This window comes from Balaenoptera borealis (genome assembly GCF_965194805.1).
Source record: "Balaenoptera borealis genome assembly, chromosome: 1".
NCBI classification, from domain to species: Eukaryota; Metazoa; Chordata; class Mammalia; order Artiodactyla; family Balaenopteridae; genus Balaenoptera; species Balaenoptera borealis.
In genome coordinates this window covers 181,028,203-181,053,469 of record NC_138860.1, presented here as the reverse complement: position 1 = coordinate 181,053,469, position 25,267 = coordinate 181,028,203, and the positions used below count along the sequence as shown (strand labels likewise).

At 57.2% G+C, this 25,267-nt stretch overlaps 1 protein-coding gene across 15 annotated transcripts in view; it reads left to right on the top strand.

Moving 5' to 3' along the window:
* ARHGEF10L (Rho guanine nucleotide exchange factor 10 like) overlaps positions 1-25,267 on the top strand; it is a 175,491-nt gene that overhangs the window by 88,564 nt on the left and 61,660 nt on the right. For 14 of the 15 annotated variants that reach the window (XM_082402678.1, XM_082402683.1, XM_082402680.1 and 11 more), the window contains 10 exons: positions 1,259-1,336; positions 2,329-2,508; positions 3,509-3,625; positions 4,992-5,084; positions 5,832-6,005; positions 10,444-10,589; positions 12,927-13,108; positions 15,984-16,099; positions 16,630-16,757; positions 18,095-18,195. In XM_082402678.1, coding sequence (XP_082258804.1) covers positions 1,259-1,336; positions 2,329-2,508; positions 3,509-3,625; positions 4,992-5,084; positions 5,832-6,005; positions 10,444-10,589; positions 12,927-13,108; positions 15,984-16,099; positions 16,630-16,757; positions 18,095-18,195 — 1,315 coding nt within the window. The remainder of the gene's footprint in view (positions 1-1,258; positions 1,337-2,328; positions 2,509-3,508; positions 3,626-4,991; positions 5,085-5,831; positions 6,006-10,443; positions 10,590-12,926; positions 13,109-15,983; positions 16,100-16,629; positions 16,758-18,094; positions 18,196-25,267) is intronic. The other variant, XM_082402677.1, reaches the window with a different exon arrangement.

Below are 25,267 nucleotides of genomic sequence, written 5' to 3'. Positions count from 1 at the left end.
ATGTCTGGTGATGCTTCTGGTTGTCACAGCTTGTGGGGGGGCAGGGGGGGGTGCTACTGGAATCTGGTGGGTAGGGGCCGGGGACGCTGCTACACATCCTACAGTGCGGCCCCAAACATCAGCGTGCTGAGGTTGAGAACGCTGCTCTGGGAACACCTGGGAAACTGGGGATCGTTGACAAGGCATCCCACCGTGGGGCAGCTTGAAGGACAGTGGCCTGGCTCGTCACACCGCCGGGGGCCATGGTCAGGCCTGGGGGGCCATGGTCAGGCCTGGGCGCAGGCAGGGTTGTGGGAGGAGATGCAAAGGGTGTGCCAGAGGGAGGAGGGAGGAAGCAGAGGGGAGCAGGGGAGATGGTGGTGGGCGCCTGGACCAACGTTCTCAGGATGGCTTTGGGGGCACAGTGGGGATCAGTCACCCTCCCAGCTCTGGGCCAAGGTGGATAGGCTCCCCCCTCGGACACCTCTCATGTGCGATACCTTTCATGAGCTCTGTCCCAGCTTTGCTGCACGATAGAATCACCTGGGAAGCTTTAAAAAACACTGTTACCGAGGTTGCACCCCATAGCAATTCATTCAGAATGCCTGGGGTGGGAGCCACGTGATTCCAGTGTGCAGCAAAGTCCCCCCACCAACCCCCCTCCCAGCCCGCATGCTGCTGTGTCCAGGTGAGGGCTTCTTGACTGGGTGCTGGTCGGTCTGCACCTGAGAGATGCACTAATTTGGGCTGAGGAGAGATAGGGAGGGCAAGAGGGGAAGGATAAGGGGCTGGGATGTTTAGCTTGAAGTAGAGCCCACTTGGTGGGGATGGGAGAGGGATTGGTTAAGGATTGGATCTGTAAGTGTCGGGAGCTGAGATTTCAATTTCATCCAAGAAAGAATTTTCTGCTAGAGTTGTCCAAAGATGGAGGAGGCCGCCTGTCCCCATGGAGGAGAGTGGTGGTTTCCCATCCCTGGATGTGTGGGAGCAGAGACCAGGCAGGGGACTCGAGTCCCAGCGTCCCCTGCCCCCATGCTGCAGTCTGGGGAGCACGGGCATTTGTCTGGGGTGGGCAGGGGCTCTGGAAGGGAGTGCTGGCCTGCCAGGCCCCAGTGGTCCAGGAGTGGCTCTGGGAAAGGCGAGTTCCCTCTGTACCACGGCCGTCAGCTCCACTGGGCGTCATGACTCCTCTTCCCATCACCCGGGGCTCCGCACACAGCCGATGCTCGCTCTGTGCCATGGTTGGCACAGGTGCTGACTGTGCTTTCCGCCCGAGCAGGTGGTCCGGAGGCACATCCTGGGCTCCATCGTGCAGAGCGAAGGCAGCTATGTGGAGTCTCTGAAACGGGTACTCCAGGTAGGACTCCGGGGGCTCTGGGGAGAGGGCAGGGGAGACCCCAGAGGGACATTTTACAAGGAGTGTTTGGGGACTGTGGGCATTTTTAAGGGGAAGGAGCCAAAGGCCAGGGCTTTTATGGAAGCAGCAGGACCTCCAAATGGGGGACACCAAGAATTCCAGATGCCTTGGTGTTCACAGGATGACTGCATTTTCTGAAACCATGTCGGGGTTCAATAAAATGAGCTCTATCCTATGGACTTGAGGGCATGTGGTGCTTCTTGTGCCTTCCTTGCCACTCTGGGAACCCCTGGGGCAGGGGCTGGTGTCTCCCCGTCATCTTGGAGCTCCCTGGGTGCGCCCTCTCCCCTGTGATCCGGATGCACAGGAATTGCTAAGTAGATGCTTGCATGACTAAGGTGTGCTGGCCTGGTCTGTAGTCTGCATTCCTGAAAAGGTGAACCTTCTGGGATGTTGTGGGCTCTCGGTGAGGACAACAGGGAGGGGGATTGTAGGGGTGGGAGGATGCTAGTGACAACCTCATTTCCCCTCCTGAGTTTGGATCCACAGTGGAGGAGCCCAGACCTCAGGCAGGTGGAGGCAAAAATATCCCGTGTTTCTGACAAAGCTGGTTGGAGAGTGTGGCTCTAGGTCTTGCTGTGACATCACTGCCACTGCTCGGTTAGACAGACTGGCTCTCTCGTGGGCAAAACCGATCTGGGCCGGCCCCTGGGGACTGCCTCCGTGGAGCTCCTTGCAGGCAGGGGTCTGCCCCAAAACCCAGCTTAACACATAAGTCACGGGGGTGGGTTATGGATGGGCAAAAGGGTCAGGAGTGTCACGTTCATGGAGATCCTTCCAGAAGGACAGGTGAAGAGTGAGGGGTGAGTGCTCCCCCTGCAGGAAGGTCTGCCGAGTTCTGATTGGCCCGGTCCAGGTGGCCATGAGGGCAGTGGGGGCAGGGGCTATGGCCTGGCCTCGGGGAGCTCACCCCGCCTGCCCCACCCCGCCAGGATTACCGCAACCCCCTGATGGAGATGGAGCCCAAGGCGCTGAGCGTCCGCAAGTGCCAGGTGGTGTTCTTCCGCGTGAAGGAGATCTTGCACTGCCACTCCATGTTCCAGATCGCCCTGTCCTCCCGCGTGGCCGAGTGGGACTCCACCGAGAAGATTGGGGACCTCTTCGTGGCTTCGGTAGGTGTCCCCAGACTCTCCCCAGAGAGTCTGCTGTGCCAACCACGGCCCTGATCTGGATGTTCTCTGGGCCAGCCTCTTGCCTCCACCTGGTCGCCTCGTCCAAGCCGGCGGGGTCAGAGGGTGGCAGGGCCTGAGTCGGCCTGGCCTACGCGGGGGCGGGCGTGACACCCTGCAGCGTGTCCTCGGAGATGTCCGCCGGCGTGGCGCCCACTCACTGTTCTGGCTCCGCCCAGGTGGCAGCACCTCCAGGAGACTGGCCACTGTGGGCAACCACCTGGCCGATCTCAAGCCCCCCCTGCCGAGCGCTCGCAGAGGGGCCACTGTGCAATGCTCACACAGAGCATGGCCTTGGCCCCAGAGGATGCTGCAGGGTGTCGGGGCCAGGCCACTGGGTCGTGCTCCCGGAGACCTGGCCTGGTCCCAGCTCAGCTGTGCAAACGTGGGCAGCTCCAGGACCCTCTTGGGGCTCAGGTCCCCATCTGTGGAAGAAGGGGGTGTGCTGGACTCATGGTTTTTGACACTGAAGTCTGTGGGCCCCAGAGAGATTCACGGGGTGAGAGATGGTCAGGTCGGTGGAACCTGCTTCGATATGTTTTAGGCAATTGGGTTCTGCTAAAAGACAAAAAACCCAGCACCCTGGTCGGTGTGTCCATGGGGCTCAGGTCAGGAGCACCATCCTTGAGGGTGGGGGGCTGGGGGGTGTAGCAAAGGGCCGCCATGCCCCCCTTCGCCTGTGGGCCAGGCTGCCGTGCTGGGGGACGAGGGACCTCCCCGGGCTCTCCTTAGCACCACCTCTTCCTCCCTGTGACCTTGGTGTTTCTTCGCCTCTCTGAGCCCTGTCCCCTCCCCTCACCGGGTGACAGGTTTCCTCACCTCAAGGCTAGCTGAGACCCTCCAGGCAGAGGAGGACTGTGGCCGGCGGTGAGGGTGGGAGTGCTGGTCGCCCTCCCCCTCGCATGGATGTGACCCTCCCGGGCCGCGCCCACGCCTGTTTCAGTTCTCCAAGTCCGTGGTGCTAGACGTGTACAGCGACTACGTGAACAACTTTACCAATGCCATGTCCATCATCAAGAAGGCCTGTCTCACCAAGCCCGCCTTCCTCGAGTTCCTCAAGGTGGGCCCGAGGGTGGTCTGGGGCCCCTCTCAATGGAGCCCCGGCCATCGGGGGGTGGGGCGGGGAGGTTTCTCAGGAGGGAGGGATCGCTGCAGCATCATTTCTTTGGCCCAGACACCTCTCTTCTTTCCTTTGGGGCATCCCCAGTCACACGAGAAGAAAATTTGCCTCTCCTTTCCCCACTCCCCCAAGAGAAGGGTGAAAAAGAGTTAAAGTTTCTGTAAGCCACTTGGGATCCTGGAGTTTTGACAGGTGGAAGGGTAGGCCTGTGACATCTGCTGATGGTGGCTGGGCTTGGTGTGGCTCAGGTTGTGGCCGGGATGATCCCTTTTCTTAAAGGATCCCTTTTCTTAAAGCTGTGCTTTGGGGATCACGTGGGAGAATAGAGTTTAAAGGACTATAGGCCTCAAGTAGCCGTGGGACCAGGTCCCCCATCCTCATTTCCTAGGCGCACGGTTAGGTGAGTCAGAGAGACCCCGCCGCAGGGAGCGTGCCACCCAGCAGAGGGCGCAGGTGGGCTAGGGCCCCCACCCCCACCCCCACCGCCACCCCCGGCCTCAGCCGAGGAGCCTACAGCCTGGATCCCAGAGGGTCAGGGGGCTTTCTCAATGGGGTGCCATCTGACATGGGTCCTGGGGGGTCAGTGGGGTTGAAACAGGGGGAGATGGAGGAGAGGGTGTTCCAGGTGCAAGGGTGATGGGGCAAAGGTCAGAGGCAAGTCTGGTTGGATCCTGGGAGCACTGGGTGCCTGGGAGAGAGGCCCAGAGCAGCGGAGTTCAGTCTGGGCGGATCTGGACCTCCTGACCCAGGGGCTAGGATGTCGTATTTCAGGCAGTGGGGGCCACTGAAGTTTTGGGTGGAGGCAGATGGAGGCAGAGGCCGGTGGGGAAGCTGTGGCGGCAGCCTGGGTCGCAGGGGCTGAGGGCCCGGGTCAAGGTGACAGGTGTGTGGATGGAGAGGTGGAAACAGAAGCAAGAGATAGGACAGTAAGAACCGCCCCCATGCCCGAGCCTCACCCCGGCCCGGGCCCGTCCGCTTTAGCTTAGGTGGAGGGAATGGTTGTCTCGGCTGCTTTCGGTAGCCTGACTTCTTGGATAAATTGCTGAAATGGCCTACTTATACTTTTAGTCCAGAGACTTTAACGTGATGCTCTAGGCTTTCCAGGGTGAGGGGCTGTACAGGGGAGCCCCGTGGTGGCAGGGACCCCTGACTGTGGAACCAGGGACCTCCTGGGCTTTTCTTGGGCCCAAGGCCGAGCAGGGTCCTGGGCCCGGGGAGGGGAGCCCGGGATGGGCCGCATCTGTACCCCGGGTGCTGGGCCCTTGCTGCGGAGGCTCAGTGAATTATTCCCCCTCATCTCCAACAGCGGCGGCAGGTGTGTAGCCCCGACCGCGTCACGCTCTATGGGCTGATGGTGAAGCCCATCCAGAGGTTCCCGCAGTTCATCCTCCTGCTTCAGGTACCGCGGGGGATTCTGGCGGCCACCAACCTGCAGGGTGCGGCGTGGGATGGTGCGAGCCTCATGGGGTTGGGGCAGGAGGCCTGGCTTCTCATCCGTCACCCACAACCCACGCATCTGTGCACGGTGGGCAGGGTCTCAGCCCCCCGGCCCCCTCTTTCCCCGCTCCTAGGGTGGAGCCCGTCGAGCTTACTTTCCCCTCCCCTGGTGGGAACCTGGTGACCGGTGGTGACATTAGCCCAGGTTGTGGGAAGGCACGTGGAATCCGAGCGCCTGTGGGGCCCCTGGCAGTGAGGAGATGCCCCGTGGATGCTCTGATCTTGTCACTTCAGGCTTCCCGAGGGAACGTTAGCCTCCACGCTGGGCCCCGAGAGCTTGAGGCACCTCCCCTGGTTGCTGGGGGTCCTCAGTCAGGGGGTGAGTCCCCCTGGGGGGAAGGCTGGCTGTCAGCCCAAGGGTCCCAGCAGGGTTTCCTCTCTGTCCTCAGAGCGACCAGCAGCAGGAGTGGGTCTCATCTCAGTGTACAGTTGATCAGTGAATCAGGGATTGGTCCACACAGCTATTTTATTTTAGTTTTTCATTCACTAGCTGTTTCTTGAGGCCTTGCTCTATGTCAGGCCCCGCCTGTCCTGGCTACAAGCTGGGCCCTTCTCAGGCCTGAGTGCGGAGGCGGAGGCTGTGACCCCAGCCAGGGGAGGGTCTGATGGGGTGGGGGTCTCAGTCATGGCTCCCTCTGGGCCCCGGCAGGACATGCTGAAGAACACCCCCAGGGGCCACCCGGACAGGCTCTCGCTGCAGCTGGCGCTCACGGAGCTGGAGACGCTGGCCGAGAAGCTCAACGAGCAGAAGCGGCTGGCCGACCAGGTGGCCGAGATCCAGCAGCTGACCAAGAGCGTCAGTGACCGCAGCAGCCTCAACAAGGTGCGTGCGTACCTGCCCTGCAGCCGGCGTCGCCTGTCGCTCTGCCTCCTGCCCTGTGGCACCCACCAGGTGGCAGTGTTCTCTGAGGGAGGCAATTCCTCGCTTCTCTCTGAGCCCGCAGACCTTACCTTAAGGATTAATCTTGACTAGACCTCCACATTCGTTACTACTCATGTGATTTTAGGATAAAAGCTGATTTTATTCAGCAGTGTAATTGCCAGTAAAGATGCCAGAAACGATAGCCTAGTATTGTGCTTAAACTAGTGGGCCGTGGAGTCAGAGTCTGGGTTTGAATCCAGATTTTGCCACTGGTGCTTACTGTGTGGCCTCAGGGGAATCACCCAACCTCTCTGAACCTCAGTTGCTTCCTCTGAAATGAGAAGAGCTCGATGGCGCCTGACCCTCAGGGCTTCTGCGAGGCAAATGAGAGAGTTGGCAAACTGGCAGACCCAGAGCCCTTAATACAAGGTGGCAGTTGTCATTATTAGTGTTATTTTTTAAGAAGCAAAAAGAAAAATCCATGACATGTTTTGGGATTGCAACTTAGGAACATTCTAGCAAAAAAAAAAAAATCTTGAAAAACTTTCAAATGAGTCTATTAGGGAACTCTGTTTTTAAAACACAAAGTTGGTACAAAAAAATTAGTCACCTCCCAGAGTCACCTGTTGGTGAACTTCATTTATTTATTTTTTATTTTTAAAATTTTATTTGTTTATTTATTTGGCTGCGTTGGGTCTTCGTTGCTGTGCGCGGGCTTTCTCTAGTTGTGGCGAATGGGGGCTACTCTTCATTGCGGCGCGCGGGCTTCTCATTGAGGTGGCTTCTCTTGTTGCAGAGCACGGGCTCTAGGCGCGTGCGCTTCAGTAGTTGTGGCACGTGGGTTCAGTAGTTGTGGCTCATGGGCTCTAGAGCTCAGGCTCAGTAGTTGTGGCGCACGGGCTTAGTTGCTCCGCGGCATGTGGGATCTTCCCGGAGCAGGGCTCGAACCCATGTCCCCTGCATTGGCAGGCGGATTCTTAACCACTGCGCCACCAGGGGGGTCCCTGTTGGTGAACTTTAGTCCTGTTTCCCTAGCGGCTTGTGACATCAGCCGCTTGCAGCTGCACCCACATCTGGGAGGTCCTGGGCCCCGCCTTCTTTCACCCACCAGAGTGTGGGGTTGGCCCCGATGGTTCAGGGTGAGGTGACCCCCACCCCAGGGCACTTGGCGAAGGCAAGTGTTGTTCTTTGGGGAAGGGGCATCCTGTGGGGTCACAGGGAGGTGTTCAGGTATTCTGGGGGAAAACTGGGAGCCTCCTGGCTCTGTGGCCCCCAAAGCAGAACTAAGGCCAGTGACTAAGGCCGATGAGATTTCAGCCACACGGGGTGGAGCGTTCTAATGTTTGGGGAGTGTCATCAGGAGCACCACAGCGCTTCCCACGTGGCCCCGCACTGTACAGTATATGATACTCTTTAACCTGCGTTGTCATGTTTGATTTTCACCACAGGCCTGCAAAACAAGGCCCGGACAAGTTAACTTGCAGGGTCCCTTGCAATTCTAAGCTTCAGGGTCCTGCATCTTAAGACTGTCCCACCTCAGGCCAAATTCAGGCTGCACATGTGTATTTAGGCCCACACAGTATTTTTAGGAAAATGGAATTAATTGCCAACATTTAGAAATGGAGAAATGTCCCACAACATTTAGACTCATGTATCTTCTTAAGGGTTGGAAGAGCTGGCACTCTGGCCCACCTTCCTATGTGGCACCAGTCACCTGAGTAGCAGCTGCCCTTGCCCCCTCAGTCCACATCCAGGTCTTTCCACTGAGGTTACTTTCGGCCCTGCAGGCACTTGGGTTTGCTTTGCCTGTTCCAGGAGTATAGAGCTGGGAAGAAAAGATGAGGCAGGGGATGGAGCTCCCTCCCCGGGGTGTATCCCCATCCAGGATTGCTCAGGGTGGGCCTGAGGGGTGGGGGTCATCCCCCCTCCCCGCCTCCAGGCAGGACTTCCCCAGCCAGTCCCACACAGCCTTCTATTTAAAAAAAAAAAATTATTTATTTATTTGGCTGCGCCGGGTCTTAGTTGCGGCATGCGGGATCTTTAGTTGAGGCATGCAGACTCTTAGTTGCGGCATGTGGGATCCAGCTCCCCGACCGGGGATCGAACCCGGGCCCCCTGTGTTGGGAGCACGGATTCTTAGCCACTGGACCACCAGGGAAGTCCCAAGCCTTCTATTTTGAAATGTCTCTCGGGAAAAAGACCTTAGCCCAGCCATGGCCACTGTGCTAGTGTTTGATGGTCTTTGCACTTGGGAAGTGTCTTCTTCTGTCTTTAGCTCCTTTCCTGTAACCAAGAGGGTTTCTCTCGCTTTGGCTCACACACTTGTGAGATCACTCGGAAGAAGGAAACCCTCCTCCTTAGCACTTGCTCTGGGAAGAGCTCTCTGTTCCCTTCTGCTCTGGCTGCTGGGGGGGACCTGGGCTGTGAGGAGCAGTGGTCACTGGCTGGAGGTCAGGGGGACCTGTTGGGTGTTGGGTGAGGAACTGACAGCCCCAAGCCTCAGTTTCCCCACCTGTCAAGTGGGTGTGTCGGATGCGAGTGGGATGGTGTCGTGGAGAGAGTGATGGTGGCCGCACACCACGCCTTCCCCTGCCAGGACCCCCCTGGGGCAGTCTCGGCCAGTTCTGAGGCCAGTGCAGTGATTTCCCTCTTGCCACCCATCACCCAGAGAGAAGTGGAAATGAAACTGGGTGTGCCCGAAGTGGAACCGTGTCGGCTGTTTCAAAATGTGCCTGCTCAGGACCTGACTGTCGGGGGCTGTTTGTGCAATATCCGAGTTTTCTTTTGTCTTTCTTTTTTTTGATCTGCTTAAGTGGCAGGAGGATGGTTGTCGGAAGCCAGGGGACTTTCCTCTCCCCTGAGGAAAAGGGTCACGGCACCCTTGGCCGTCTTCTGAGGGGCCTGCTGTCTTCGGGTCACAGCTGTGTCTACACGAGCCGGCAGTCAGCTTGCTGGTGGAAGCTGTGGGCTGGGGGAGCCCAGTCTGAGCAGTCATGGGGGTATCCCTGGGGCACCCTGAGACTTTTTGTGTGTGTTGGGAACAGCGGGCTTTCCCTGACTCCCCTTACCCCGAGTCAGGAGCCAGAGGGCGTGTGGCTGGCTTCCCGGTGCTGGGAACAGCGTGTGTGGCCTGGTTCCGTCCTGCCGCTCAACCGGCACTGGGTCTCAGCAAGTCACTTTACCTCTGGAATCTCCGTCTCCTTGTCCAGGAATGTGGTGGCCTCAGCGTTCTCGAGGCGATTAAATGAGAGGTGGACTATTTAGTGGCACGTGGTGTCACTCGGGCTTTCGTGTCGCCTGGAGAGACACCGTTCTTCACAGAACAGAAGGGCGTTCTCTCCACAAGAGGTTTTGGGATGATCCGCCCTTTCCCTTGTGACGATGGGGAGGAGGGGGCGCTAGCTGTTGTTATCAGAATCATGGGCTTTGGGAAGGAATTTTGCCGAATACTCCTCTTCCTCCTCAGCAAAATCCTTAGTTAGTAAAGAGATGTTCTCCCAGCGGGTCTCTGGGTCTGATGGTGGTCCGGTGCTGGCAGCATTCTTGGAATCCAGCCCGAGATGGGCAAATGCCTGTTCGGATGCTGGAGGCTTGAAGGCCTTCAGCCTTGTCAGAGGGTTGCCTTGTCAACCAGCAGATCTGTCCCAGCCCCAGCACGAGGCCTTCCACGAGGCCAGTAGCTGAGGCTGTTCAGTAGGTCAGGGTGAGGAATGGGACCTACTTTCAGGCCAGGAGTCTCCCTGCTTGAGGCCACACGCACAGTGGCAGCAGTGGGGACAGTGGCCGCCATCTGCGGGGCGTCCCGTCGCAGGGCCGGCTCCTTGGGTGTGTGGCCTGTGCCGTCACGCAGGGCGGGCACTCAGAAGGGTCCCACGTTTGGCTTAAGGCTCTGCCATCGCCATCTTGAAATTCTTAATAATTCTGAGCGAGCACCGCATTTTCCTCCTCTGCTGGGCTCTGCGGATCATGTAGCCAGGTCTGGTCCCACGTTGCCTTGGTGATGTGAGCAGTAGAGGTATCGCCCACTTGACAGCTGAGAAAGCTGAGGTGTGGAGAGGTGACATGGCACCTGCCAGAGGGCTTCACAGCGGGCGCTCCGGGAACCAAGGTCAGAGCACGGGTCTGTGGCTCTGGAGCTGTGCCGCTGGCAGCGACATAGGTACAGGCTGGCAGTGGCTGGCTCACCTGAGCAGGGGTGCTGGCTGCTGGGGCCGGTGGGTGGTCAGTGCCTCTTGTGCCCCGGGGATGGAGGGCGTGGCCCTGCCTCATCCTCTACCTCTCCCAGCTGTGGTCCCCTTTGTACGTGGAGGGAGAATCCTGGGTCTTTGGCACAGTGATGTCCCTGGAGCAGCCTGTGTACGATGTTGGTGTTGACCTTGCTCTGTCCCCTCCCCCCCAGCTTTTGACCTCAGGCCAGCGTCAGCTGCTCCTGTGTGAGACGCTGACGGAGACCGTGTACGGTGACCGCGGGCAGCTGATCAAATCCAAGGAGCGCAGGGTCTTCCTGCTCAACGACATGCTGGTCTGCGCCAACATCAACTTCAAGTAAGCAGGCCTGGCTGTTGCCCCTCCCTGGGGACCCCTCCTGTCGTGTCCCAGTCCGTCATAGCTGGGGTCCTACATGAGCTCATCGGAGGCCTCCAACGTCCTGACTTCCTCTTCTATCCCTTTGTGCCTGCTCTGTCCCTGGTCCCCAGAGCTAGGAAGCACCTGCAGAGGTCACTGAGGGTAAACAGCTGTCTGTTGCATAGGGTGGACTGTTCTGGAACTGTGCCGTCGGAACTGAACAGTCTGCTGAGTCTTGACCACTTTGAAATTCAAGAGATTCTTCCCTGTTCCCAGCCCAGATCCCAAATCCCTGCTGCTTTAAGTCAAATAGATTTTCCTCCGGCCAGATCTGAGTGTTTCTCAACATGAGTCTTTGCCTTTCCCCCAACTCCCTGCAGGAGCCTGGTTTCCCGGTTCTGGGTCAGAGGTTGTAGAAACGCCCAGTGCCAGGCTGCCAGGCTGCTCCCTGGAGTCAGGATTGGAGTTGGAGCCCTGCAGTGGGGAGAGGGTGATTCTTTAGACCAGAGTCTGCACACTCATGGCCCGTGGATTGCACTAGGCCTCTGGGAATCTTATGTTTGGCTCCTACGGGGAATTCACACAAAGATTGAGACATCTGGCTTCTCTTAGAAATGTGAAGATCTCACGTTCTGGGCCCACACTGCCTGGGGCCACATGGGCCTGCAGCTGGGTTGCGTGAACTCTTTACTGGGGCTCCCACCTGGCCCGGGTCACTCGCATCCACTGCTTGGTCCTGTGGGCATCAGGGATTGTGACCCTTTACCAAATGAAGGCCAGCTGGGACCTTTCCAGCCATACTCGTATCCACTCGAGTGGAGGAGAATCTCGGTTCTCAATATTTGGCAGCAGTTTCAAGAACCACGGAAACAGCAGGATGGCAGCAACAGCCCAGACCCACGAGGGAAAACAGTCACCCGTAGTTGGCGCTAACCCCAGCCTGGCTCTCCCACCGCCTGGCTGGAGCACGTGTGGGGCGGGGGGCGCCCGAGGAGCCTGATTTAGATTTTGCACCCAGAGTCGGCTGTGCCTTCCTGTGTGTGGCACGGAGCAGATTTGGGGATTATCTGTGGTTGTGGATCACGTGTCCTGGAAGGCGGGGCGCAAGCAGGGCCATCTGGGGACTCGCACACTCAGCCTCCACCCTCATCCTTTGGTCTATTAATCCATCAAATGTTTATTGAACTCTTACTTGGTGCCAGTTCACAGGTCTGGACAGGATCCGGCCCTGGTAGGGGCCTTGGGCAAGGAAGCCTCTGTCTCAGATCAGTGCAGCGGTGCTGATGGCTGACTCATTCATTCATTCACTCACTTCCTCATTCAAGCACTATAATTTATTTATTTATTTATTTATTTATTTATTTATTTTTTGGGCTGTGTTGGGTCTTCGTTCCTGTGCGAGGGCTTTCTCTAGTTGCGGCAAGCGGGGGTCACTCTTCATCGCGGTGCGGGGGTCACTCTTCATCGCGGTGCGCGGGCCTCTCACTATCGCAGCCTCTCTTGTTGCGGAGCACAGGCTCCAGACGCGCAGGCTCAGTAACTGTGGCTCACGGGCCTAGTTGCTCCGCGGCCTGTGGGATCTTCCCGGACCAGGGCTCGAACCCGTGTCCCCTGCATTGGCAGGCAGATTCTCAACCACTGCGCCACCAGGGAAGCCCCAAGCACTATAATTTTTAAGTCACGTTTATATCCTGGGCTCCGTGCGGGTGCCAGGGATCTGACCTCCACCCTCTCTGCCCTCCTGTTGCTTGGAGCCTAGCATGGTGTGAAAGTGTGATGAGGGTGTTAGTGGCCTACTTTTGGGGGGTCATCTTGGGTGACTTGGGGTGAGTCACGTGACCTGTCTGAGCCTCAGTCTCCTTTTCTGGAATAACACAGGCTTCCTAGCGGGGCCACTGTGGGAATAGGTGATGGAAGGCCAGTGCCCAGTCTAGGGAGAAGGCCCTCCGTGTGGTCCCCTCTGCCCACACCTGGCCCAGCCCAGTGGCCGACCCCCAGGGGTGTCTCAGCAGCTGCAGAAACCACTCCGTAATGATAACGACCCTTCTTGTCTTTTTCCTCAGGCCTGCCAACCACAGGTAGGGGCGCCAAGGCTTGGGGTGGGCGTGTGATTCTGCATCTGGGGCTGGGGCCTGGACGCCCTGATGCTTCTGCCCCCTCCTCCGTTCCCCGCTCCGCCTGGCTTGGTTTTGGCCTGAGGGCTTGTGCTTGGGCTGTGAGGTGCCTGGCTGAGCTGACCCGCTGAGGAGCGGCTCTGGCTGGCCCTGGGGCTGGGTGCTGCGGGCTCTCCAGGGCCGTGTCCTCTCTTCCTGGCAGGGGCCAGCTGGAGATCAGCAGCCTGGTGCCCCTGGGGCCCAGGTACGTGGTGAAGTGGAACACGGCGCTGCCCCAGGTGCAGGTGGTGGAGGTGGGCCAGGAGGGCAGCTCCTATGACAAGGACAACGTACTCATCCAGCACGCCGGCGCCAAGAAGGCCTCGGCTGTGGGCCAGGCCCAGAGTGAGTACCTGCCCCGACACTGCCCTGGGAGCACCTGCCCGGGCTCGGCCCCCAGGCCCACGGGCACTTGGCCCAGAGGCTTTTCCTGCTGTACATGACTGTACACAAACACACACCCTCATCCCTACCTGAGTGTGCAAATGCATGCTTCACGCAGTCACACTTACAGCCCCTGCCCACCCCAGTCCTGTACACCCTGGCAAGCATGCACACACACACATGCACACACGTGCACACGCATGCATGCACACGCAGTGACCTTGGATCAGAAAGGGTGACCTCCAGTGCCTGCCTGGCCATTGCTTGCCTCCATGTGGGACCTCAGTTCGCCCGTCTATACAGTGAGGGGCCCCGGTGACACTCACCCTGTGCCTGAAGCCCTCAGGGCCCAGGCTCAGGGCTGCCTGGCTCTGCCTGGATGCTGACTATCTTTCCCCCATGCTGACTGTCCCCTCAGACTGTTGGGCAACAAGTACAATGAGAGCTCGGGTGGCAGGCTCCCCCGTGCGCCCCGATCTCTCCATCTCCGTGGTGCTGCGGCAGGAACTTCCTGGTGCTGCCCTTCCCTCCCCTTTGCCCCTTGCTGTCCTGTCCCGTCCTCCACCCTCCCCAGGCCGACTCTTCAAAATGCACATCAGAGCTGTGTGTCACCCTTCACCTGAAATCTGCCGGTGGCTTCCCACTGCTCTCGGGGTGACGCCCCAGGTTCTCGCCCAGGCCCACACGCCCGCCCTGGGGGCCCACCTGCCTCCCCACCTCAGCCCACCCCACCCCTTCACTCCCTGGGCTTCGCTGCCCTGACCTCTCTGTTCCTGGGGGGTTGAGCCCCCTCCTGCCCCAGGGCCTTCTCCCGGCCTCTGCCCTTTTCCAGAGTGTTCTCCTGCCATCCTGTTTTTGTCTATCTGCCCCTACTCATCTTAGCTCAGGTGACACTTCCTCAGAGAAGCCTTCCTGATTCCTTTGGACTCGCCAGGTCCCCATCCTGTGCTCTCAAGGCCCAGGTGTGTTTTCCCCTTTATGGCGATGGTCTGGTTGCCATCTCGTCTTTCCCCTTGGTGTGACTAGCCCTCCGGAGCCTGGTGTGTGGTGGGTGTTAGTAGACATTTGTTGAATGAACGAAGGACGTAACTGCATGGCCAGCAGGAAGGCGCTTGGCTGTCACCCCTCCCCACTGGCCCGCTCTGTCCATCCCTGACCTGGGAGGTGGCTCTGAGGGAGGGACTCAGCGCACACTCTTGTCCTCGGAAGTCTGCGCCCACTTCAGCTGCTGTGTCCCCCTCCCCAGGCCTGGGAGGCATGGGAGGCCGTCTTGTGTTCCTGGCTCTCTGTTCACAGAAGCCCCCTGGGAGGGGCTCCTGGCCCATCTGCCCCCCTCAGAGGTGCCTTCAGCCCTGGCTCCGCTCCACTCTCCCCCCACCATTCGGGCTCTTGCTCTGGGAGTTCTCCTTCAGCCACTGTCTTATCTGTGGCCACATTTCTCAAAGTAGAGTACTAGGATGCCAGACCCCCTTCACAGAGGAAAAAAGAAATCCTTGCTGAACCCCAGTTGGCCTTGAAAGATTTTTTATTATATTGTTATTCAAATATGTGCAAGTATAAGACTAGGTGTAATAAACTCCTTATGCTTATATCCCTTGAACAACCATAAAACCAAAACAGAATCACAAATAGAATAAAAATGATGCTACAAAACAATAAAATTCAAATTAACAGCATTAATTTAATGTGATGGATGATGTTGTTTTGCTGGCACCAAATTGCTCTCAGCATAGATGTGGTCCTCTTATGGGGCAGGTTCTTTTGAGTTCTCTGCACCTGTACCCCAAAGTGCCTCACGGCGATCTCCATTTCCCACCAGCTCACCCCGTTTGGGGCGCTGCAGAGCCCTTATTTGCCCTTCGTTTGGTGTGAGCGTATCTCTTACCGCCCACGCCCACCTTGCTCTGTGTTCATTGCCTGGTGACCATCACGTGGTACCAAAGTCCACAGAAGCCCTGATACCGTGCAGCAGGATGTGGCTTTAAAGTCATTGTATCCAGGTGACTGAGGATGTGCATCTGATTTTTAGATAATCATCTCGATGAAAATCCAAATTAAATGCCTCCGCCCCTCCCTGGGATTCTGTAAGATCTCAGCTTGAGTAACCATGGCGTAGAGAACACAGCCCAAATTCCCTAGCCTGGCATTCAGGGACCTCCCCATCCAGTCCTGCTGGGCCCTTCTGCTCTGTCTCTTGCTGCCCTCCTTCCACGTCCCCGACACTGCATTTGTATCATCATCAGAGATCTGGGCACCCTCAGCCCCCATCCCATCTCTGTCCTATCACCCCGATATCTTTCTCCCCAGTACCTCCCACCATCTGCAGTTGTTAATTGACTCCTCCCTGACTCTGACCAGGTCATAAGCTCCACAAGAACAGGGACCCTGTCTGTCTCATTTGCAGCTGTCTCTCCAACATGTAGACTAGAACCTGCCATATAGTAGGTTCTTAGTACATCTTTGAACAACTTACTGTTCCTGGGCTTCCTTATACCACAGTGCCTTTGCACCTGCGGTTTTCCTTTTTTGGCAGTGCCCATCGCTGTCCTGGGCCTGTGAAGCCTCCTCGCCTCTCATGAGCACAGTTGGTTCTCAGTCTTCTGGTCTCCTGTGACCCTTTGTATAGACTGAGAGTGGCCCAGATCCTAGGCGCTAGACTTTACCCGTGATTGGATTTGTCCTCCCTAGTAGACAAGAGCCTGGTAACATTTCCTTCTGTATCTGTAGTGCCATATCTCCAGGGCGACAGCTCTTCTTTTTTGCAGTGAGTACCTGCTTGGGCCCTTGGTGGTGCCTTCCCCACCCCTGAGGCTGAGTAGGGTCTCTCTCTGCCCAGATAAGGTGTACCTCGGGCCCCCGCGCCTCTTCCAGGAGCTGCAGGACCTGCAGAAGGACCTGGCTGTGGTGGAGCAGATCACGCTCCTTGTCAGCACGCTGCACGGCACCTACCAGGTACCCAGCACTGGCCTCGGCAGGAACGTGTGGGTGGGCTCCTCTCCCGCCCGGTCCCCCGATGTGCCCTGGCCTCTGGGCTCCCACTAGCAGCAGTACTGGCTGAAGATCCTGTCACTATCTGGAAGTCTGGTGGGCGGCCTCCGGTTCGGGTTGAAGCTCTGGTTCGAGTTGAGCAGGGCCCGGCTATGGGCATTTTTTTTTTTTTTTTTTTTTGGTTCTCTGCTCAGTGTCTGGTCTGTCCTGCAGCTCCTTCCCGAGCCTCGTCCCAGGCTGGAGGGGAAGCTGGCTGGGAGGGTGTGTCCCTCTCCAAGGAGGGGTGCCGTGGAGGGGGGAGGTCTGAACCAAGGCCTGGAGTCCGGGGAGTCGGCATCCCCCCACCGCTTGTGACCGAGTGAGCCGCCCAGGTTGAGCTCCAGCACTGACCCCCGGCTCCTCTCCCCTTGGGGCCCTGACTGCTGTGGGATCTGGGGTGGCTTTCGGGGAGCCAGAGGGCTATATGGTGACCTCCTTGGCCTCCTTGACCCTAGAACCTGAACATGACCGTGGCTCAAGACTGGTGCCTGGCCCTGCAGAGGCTTATGCGGGTGAAGGAGGAGGAGATCCACTCGGCCAACAAGTGCCGCCTCAGGCTCCTGCTTCCCGGGAAACCCGACAAGTGAGAGGAAGAGGGGCCTTGGAGAGGGGCGTCGGGACCAGCCTGCTTGCCAGCACTGCGGGGGTGGGCGTGGGCGTACACGCATCGTGGGCCGTGCCTGGCAAAGCATTTGACACAGAGCAGGTGCTCGTGGTCAGATGAATGAATGAATGAATGAATGAATGAACAAACGACCTGTTTGTACCTGGGGTGAGGCTGTCCTCTGTTAGGCTACTCGGACACCCTGCCGTCGGTTAGTAGACTGTGCAGTCCCCTGGGACCAGGCCCTGGGTCTCCTCTCATAGACCCAGCCTCCCCCCAAATGCTCCCACGGGAGCTCGTGCTCAGTTGACCCGCAGCTGATGTTTGTGGAATTGATGCAGAGATGGGGGAAGCGATCCGTCTGATCCCCACTCTACAGATGGGGAAGGCGAGGCTCAGAAGTAGGTGGCAGAGCTGGGTTCTGAGGATTCTGACTCCGAAGCCGAGGAGGCTGGCGCAGTGAGGGACTCAGAGCCCAGGTTTTGACCTCTCGGCTGGGCGGGGACAGTGTTACAAGCACAGTGGCTGCAGGGAAGGGGAGACTGGGGCGCTGTGGTCTGAGGCAGGTCCGGGAGCCAGGATGCAAGGGTCAGGGCTGGAGTCTGAGGGTCAGCAGCCTGGAACCTTCTGGGTGCCCTGCTGAGCGGCTCTCTCCCCTTCTCTGCGCCCCTTCCTCACCCTCCTGCCCACCTCCCGGGGGCTGGGATGGCTCACAGGGGGGAAATGGGCCCCGGAGAACAATGAAGGGGCTCCCGCTGCTCTAAGGTGAGATGACAGTGTGGTGACAGCAGTGACCTCTGGCCACCCCAAGCCTGTACATACCCCCATTCATTCATTTTTTCATTCATTCATGTGTCCGTTCAGGAGACATTTACCAAGCAAGTGCCCTGTGCCAGGTGCTGGGAACAGGCCCGAGTCAGAGGCTCCAGGGTCAGGCGTGTGCAGGTGTCTGACGAGGCCTGAGGAACCCTGACCAGGTGGGGCCCTGGAGGGCCTCTCGAGTCGCAGCCTGCGGAGGGCCAGACCCCCCATGGCCTTGCTAGGCACCCACGCTGGGGTGCCTGGGCCGGGCTGGAGGCCGCGGCCTGGTAGCTCGGGGGAGTTGCCTGCCCCCTCCCCGGGGCTGTGGTGGGTGGAGGGAGTCCTCCCCCAGGGGACTGAGGCTTTGCCAGGCCACTGGCCTCTCTGGCCATGCTTTGATGCTCTGCACAGACCTTGCTCTATCTCCAGGGCTGGTGGTTGGGGGGAAGAGCTGGGTACCTCCCGGGTGAGCCAGGCCCCGTTCCAGCACTCATGCTCCTGCCCTCTCACCGCAGGTCCGGCCGCCCCATCAGCTTCATGGTGGTCTTCATCACCCCCAACCCCCTGAGCAAGATCTCCTGGGTCAACAGGTTGCACTTGGCCAAGATCGGACTCCGTGAGTAAAGCCCCGGGGTCAGGAGTGCGGAGAGGGGAGGTCCGGGGAGTGTATATGTGAGTCAGAGGGCGTTGTCCAGTCTTGGGGGGCAGGGAGGCTTCTGAGTGGAGGGAGATGGTGCATCGGAGAAACAACTGGGGCCAGAGGCTCTGCTTCGTGACCTTGGACACGTCACTTCCCCTCTCTGAGCCTCAGTTTCCCCATCTGTAAAATGGTGGGAGTTAACAGAAAGTAAATTAGTGGTTGCCAGGGTCCTGGGAGGAGGAGGGAATGGAGAGTCACCACTACAGTTTTTTTTTTGGTGAGAGTGATGAAAATGTTCTCAAATTAGATAGTGGTGATGGTTGCCCAAGTCTGCGAATATACTAGAAACCAGTGAGATGTACTCTTTAAAGGGGTGGGTTTTATGGTAGCTGAATTATATCTCAATAAAACTGTTACATAAAGAATGATGCAGGTTAGACTAAACTGATTCTCAAGCAAAGGCCTCTTTATAATTCTTTTCTCCTATGCACCCCCTAATAATAGTACAGATAAATAATAGGTATTTCTATTTATAGAGTGCTTCCTGTGCGGCAAGCATTTTTCTAAGCATTTTACACACATCTCTTTCATTTCACGTTCACAATAACTCTAAGAGGTAAGTCTGTTGTGAATCTCTTTGTACAGCTGAGGATTCTGAGGCCCAGAGAGGTGCAGTGGCTTGCCTGAGGTCACACAGCAGGGAGAGGTTCAGAACCTGGGCAGTCGGCCCCCAGAGCCCACTCTCAATCCCTGTCCATTCTGCTTCCTCAAGTTGGTGAGCTTCTGTCTGCCAAACCACATTCATTAAATTATAATTACTTTGTGCTTTTTTTGAATTGACAAAAGGCCTAGTTTCTTGCCAATCAGGACCATTATTTGCTGTGACCTACTAGAATTCCCATTTGCCGATTCCAGTCAATAGCAGTGATTTCTGGGGTTTTGTTTTATTTTTTATTTTTTTAAAATTTCTGGCGTGATCTTCATCTAGATAAATATATATTTCCGATAGATTTTAAAACATTTCTGGAAAGGAGTCAGGACCTTCGTCAATGGCTTTCATCAATTAAAAAACTATTTATTGAGTCTCTCCAGTAATTTTAGGTATGGGGAAAAGAGCAATGACAAAAACAGAAAGGTTGCTGTTCTCAAGGAACTTACAGTTTATGAGGGGCAGGCAGAGATTTACATGAGGAACAAATCAACAGGGAGAGGTCGGTGCTGTGAGGGGGTAGAGCCGGGTGTGTGACTGGCACCGAGCCTGGGGGCCGGGACTGCTGTCAGGGAGGGCCTCTGAGGAGGTGACATCTGAAGCTGTGCAGAGGTCTGGATAAAGCGATCCAGGCTTTGGAACAGCAAGTGCAAAGGTCCTGAGGTAGCCAGAGTTGGTGAATGGTGGGGTGTGGCGGGAGACAGGTGGAAGTAGGGAGCAGGTTTTCCAGAAAGCCAGGGTGAGGTGCATGGAACTCTTTCTTGACGCGTGGGGGCTGTGGGTTGCAGAGCTGAGAGAACCGGACAACGGCGTGAACTGATTTCTATTTAAGTGGATCATTCTGGCTGCTACTCGGAGAGAGGCATGTGGAGACTGGGGAGGGAAACGGGGAAGAGGTTGTGGCTTTGGAGGAGCCGGCATCAGAGACTTCTGCTCAGCCAGCCCCTTCTTGGATCTGGCGCTGACATCGCACAGGCCTCCGCTGGGTGTTTCTGGGCGACCAGGAGGCCTGTGGAGGGTGGAGGAAGGGTTTCAGGCAGAGGCTGCCTCAGCCCTGGCAGAGGGCTTCGGAGATTCCAGCCGAGGAAAGGTTACGGTGGCCTGCCTGCTGGGCCTTGGGCCACCCGCTCCGCTCTCTCCCCTTCCCGTGGAGCAGTGCGTCTAGGGCAAGCTCCTGAGCCCTGTTTGTACACCTGCTAAAGGCAGGTGCATCTCCCGTTTGAAGCCCATATGCTTTGCAGAGTGGGCCTTGGCGTTGGTGGGAGAGGAGCCGACTGATGTGAGCATCTCCGTTCTTGGCGGCCTGTGAAGACGCTCGGCTGCCTTATCTCCACATGGCTTCACTGCAGCAAAAGCTTTAATGGAAAGAGAGTCATTTGAAATCTTATTTGAATGCCTGGGTTCCCCTGGGGCTTGAATAATTTGTTTCTTTTATTTTGCCAGTTTTTTTATCTGCAGTGCCTGGTGCGGAGGAAAATAATACAAGCCCGTTAGAAATAGAACCGTTAAAAACATTTATTCACAAAGGATGTTATTCCTTTAATTTTTTTTTTTTTCTGCATCTTTCTCTCTCCCTGACTCCAGCGTGCCGAGATCATAATCCACTAAAGATTGGGAAAGAGTGGGCTGGAGTTGGGGGGTGCCTGGGATCCGAGATGGGGGGGGGCAGTTCTGTCCCTTGGAAGGGCAGGGGTCCTGGGGAATCTGGGGACCCAGTTTACATCCCTGTGTGGCCACTGCTGTGCTGTGCGGCCTGAGAAAGGCAGGCTTCCTCAGTAACTTGGCCTAGAGTTCCACGGGCCTTTTCCCTGTTGCATTTCGGGATCTTAGCACCGCGTGAAAGGAGCCAGACAGCGTGGGTTCAGTTCCCGGTTCTGCCGCCTGCCAGCTCCGTGATCTTGGGCAAACGATTTCACCTCTGCATGCCTTGGATTCCCCATCAGAAAATGGGGATATTCGTAGGGTATCATGTGAGCATAAGGGGAGATGGTGCCTGGAAGGCGCCTGGCACACCGGAGAAGCTCCTAGGAAAGGGGTGTCTGCATCTCACAGTGGGGAAGTGACAGGCCTGGGGTCACATGACATTTAGTCATGTGCCAGGATGCCCTCCCCCTCTCTCTGCCAATTAGTCTCTGTTCATTAAGGCTCCAGAAAAGAGACGCAGATAGGAGGCCCCAGGGGTGGGGGGTGGGGAAAGGGGAGATTGGGGCTTCCAGCTCTCCCTTCCTGTGTCTCCCCCAACCCTTACAGCCCTAAGTGCTGCATCCCTGGCCCAGGGACCCCTGCAGCCTCTTCCCCCCATGGCCCTCCTGGTTCCCACCCCTGGAGGACCTGGGCTGGGCAGGCCCCAGGCTAATCCCACGCTCCCAGGGACAGGTCCTCGCTGGGCATGGCCTGGCGGGCTCTCCCCACTGCCTGTGACTTGGTTAGTTTTCCAGCCTTCATTCCTCACAGTAATACCGACGCACCACCTTATGACGGATCCGGTTACAGAGTCCTGAGCGTGGCCCAGGCTGCGTGCCGAGCGTGTTCTAACCCTCATCTCTCGTCTCCATTAGCCCTCAACTGTCCCAGAGCCAGGGACCTGCCCAAGCCCTTGGCCGGAAGTGGTAGGTCTGCCCTCCAGGAGGGGGACTGAGGGTACTGGCCCAGGAGCCCGACTTGGGTTTTACCCCAGCTGGGTGATCATGGCCACTGCCTGGCCTCCCTGGACCCCAGCGTCTCTCTCTGCAGGATAAGATGCATGCTGACGTCCCAGCAGCCCTGATGTCTGTGGCCACGGCCAGTAGCATCTCCGCGGTGCTGGGAGGTGTGAGACGGGCCTTGGATTTAAGAAGGAAGAGAAGGGCAGTCCAAACTGTCCGCTGGGGCAGCAGTGACAGGAAGGGCATGGTGCTGGGACTCAGGAGGAGTTTGGGAGGCAGGTGGGGCTGGAGAAGCAGGGCAGGGCCAGTGCAGGCGGTGGGCTCAGCCCAGTGGCGGTGGGTGGTCTGACCTCAGGCATAGTAATAGGCAGCTTTTTAACCATGAGCACAGCGATCATAATGGGTACTATTTTTTGAGTGTCTGGTATTAAATATAGTCTTTCCAGTGCTCACAGCAACTCCAAATGGTTGGGACTATTTCCCCCATTTTCCAGAAGAGGCCACAGGCTAGGAGAGGTTAAGTGTCCGGCTCTGTATCCCCCAGGGCCCTTCTGGCAGAGTCGGCTTCCTGCGGCCAGCGGGTGGTCCCGAGGGCTCAGGGGGTGGGAAGAGCGAGCGGGAACATGGGCTCCGGCCCTGGAGCTGCTCCCACTGCCCCCTGGACGGCTCTCAAGTTCGGTGGGCGCTGGCAAACAGAGCTGGATGCTAAATAAGCCCCCCCTTAACGTCAGTTGGAAATCGCAGCTTTGCCCTTGGTGCCTGTTCTTAATGTCACTTATCCCAAGCGGGCTTTCAATTTCCAGTGGTAACAGCCTTCTAATTTGGTCTCAGCCGCTCCGGTTTTGTGACGGGAACAATGGCAGTGGCAGATGGGGAACAACAACTCCAGTTTCTTTTAACGTTCCCAGTCGCAGGCAGGGAAGGCACCATCTGAAACGAGAAGGTCAGATCATTAAAGGGATGCATAGTGATAAATTGCCAGGACTTGATGGGCTGTGGGTGCGTGGCGGGAGGAGAGGGATGAGCTCGGGGCGACGTGGTGACGGGTGGGCATGGGGGCTTACGTCCACCCGCTGAGCTCCAGGCGAGCAGGTGGGCTTGACTGCTCTCTCGGGCTCCTGCCCCTGGGGAGGCAAGGGTCTGCGTGACTGTAAGCTCCTTGAGAGCAGGGCCAGACTCTCCAATCTCGATCATCTTTGTTCACTGCCCGGAGCCTTGTCCAAGAGGCAGCGCAGTGGCTGTGATGTGAGCTCCTGCCAAGGAGAGGTGGTGTCCCCCAGGGCAGGCGGGCTGTCTCGGCTGTCACGGCAGGGCCGCGGGCGCTGTGCAGGGTGCCCCAGAGGTTAGTTCCTTGGCTCCTGGACCCTGTCTTTGACTCCCTGACCTCCGTTTCCCCAGTGTAGACGGGGATGGGAACTCCGACTTCCCCTGGTGGCTGTGGGATGACGTGCGGGACAGAGCTTCGTAAACTGTGAAGTGCGGCGCGCATAGTCGTTCTGTTTCGGTGATGCCCATCCTGTGCCATCGTTGTCCTTTCCTTGCTGGCCTCTCCTCCTCGGTGGCGGGAACCAGGTTTCATGCGACTCTGTCTCCAGGGCTCAGTGGGGCAGAGGGCCTGACGCCGGGGTCGCCTCTGGCCTGTTTAGGGAGTGAGCTCCCTGTCCAACGCCTCCACTGCTTGAGGGGGTGGGGCAGGCACCGGAGCCTCTGTTGGAGCCAGCTGTTCACATAATAATTTCTGACATTTGCGAATGTCTTCATCTTCTCAAAGAGCCTCCGCACTTGCCCGCTCATTCCGGCTCCTCTTGCTGTGACCTACACGCAGACATCACCTTTCTCTGGTGGCAATAGCATTTTTAAAGCCCCTTTATTGCGGTGTGATTGACATACAAAGAGGTATCCATATTTCAAGCATACAACTTGATGGGTTTGGAGGTAATCATACCCCTGTGAACTCCATCACCACAGTCTACGCCATAAGCAAACCCATCCTCTGAAAAGTTCCCTCCTGCCCTCTTCCTTATTATTGTTATTTTTTGTGTGTGTGATAAGAACGCTTAACATAAGATCTATCCTCTTAGCCAGTCTTTAAGCACGTCATACAGAATTGTTAGCTATAGGCTGTACAGATGATCTCTAGGATTTACTCATCTTGTAAAAACAAAGCTTCGTACCCTTGGATTGGTTCCTCCTGTTTCCCCTCCCCAGTTGACCATATTTCTCCAGTGCTTGCTCTGTGCTGGCCGGGGGTTGGGGGTGGTGACTGCTCTTGGTGGCCATCATTCCGGTTTGACAAATCCGGAAAATGAGGCTCCAGGAAGAGACTTTTGTTCATGCCACACAAGGGTGTTGATGGTCTGCTGTGTGTCCAGTGCCATGTGAGGGGGTTGGAGGGTACAGAAGGAGATGGTGTGGAAGGTTTCAGCCTTCATGGAACATGGGCGTTGTAGGGGAGCCTCTGGGCACACATGCACAATGAAACACTCACATGTGCACACGCATGCACGCACATATACACGTGTACTCGCGCACGCACGCGTGCACACACACACACACACACACACACACGGAGGAAAAAAGAGACAAGCCAGAAAAAGAGCTGGAAATTGTGCTCAGGGCCATTACACACACCAATAGGGGCTGAGACAGAAAGTGATGGAGGTGGCAGATGGGGTGATGGTCAGTTAAGGCCTTTCCGAGAAGGTGGAGGTGTAACCTAAGCCTCGCAGAGGAGTGGAGCCAGCCCTGGAGAGAGCTGAGTGCAGCCTTCCAGGCAGAGGGAGCTTTCCGGGCTCGTCCCGTTTAAGTTGCTGAGGAAAGCATAGCACGGTGGAGCCTGCAGCCGAGGGATGAGGCTGAGAGGGAAAGAGGGTCCTTGCAGCTCTTGTGGAAGAGTTTGGATTTTATTCCAACTGGTCGGGGACTCAGTAGGCATTTTTAAGCAGGGGAACAACGAGGTCCAGGGGAAGTTTAGCAGGATGGCTCTGGCTGCTGTGGGGAAGACCAACTGTAGGGGGCAGTAGTGAGCGCAGAAAGACTGGTCAGGAGGTCCCCATGTGGCCGCGGGGCACTCTTGGGCTGAGCCAACCCTCCCTCCTTGTAGCTGAGTAGATGTTTGTGGTGGGGGGGGGAGGGCTGCTGTCAGACCCTTTGGTTGGTGACCTCTCCTCCCATTTCCAAAGCTCTAGGCACCCCTCATCTTGATGTCATTGCGTTAAGTGGCCCCTCTCACCTGGGGTGCCCTGTCCAGTGCCTCTGGCTCTTCGGGGCAGAGTACCTCCTCATTGTCTACTGTCACCATGTCCAGGGTCATTCATGCCCAGGGGTGTCACTGGGGGTCTGATTGCTGGAAGATTGCCTGGTTTAGTGCAAAGAACTCAGCCTGTCAGTCAGACAGACCTAGGTCCGCATGTGGGCTCTGCCACCTAGCCATGCACGTGACTTGGTCAACTTACTTACTTGTCAGTCTCATCATTTGTAAGGTGAAAATTGTTATTCTGACTGTGCTTGGTTATTGTGCAAACTAGCCAGGGAGCATATGTAAAGCACTCAGAGTGTGCCTGACGCCTGGACACATACTGGGCGTGTCTGAGCTGCGCCCTGCCCCTGCCATCATGGGATCCCTGGAGGGCAGCCATCAGATGGAGTATAAAGAATATGGGCTCCTTAGCAGGGAGAATTCCTCAGGAGAGAT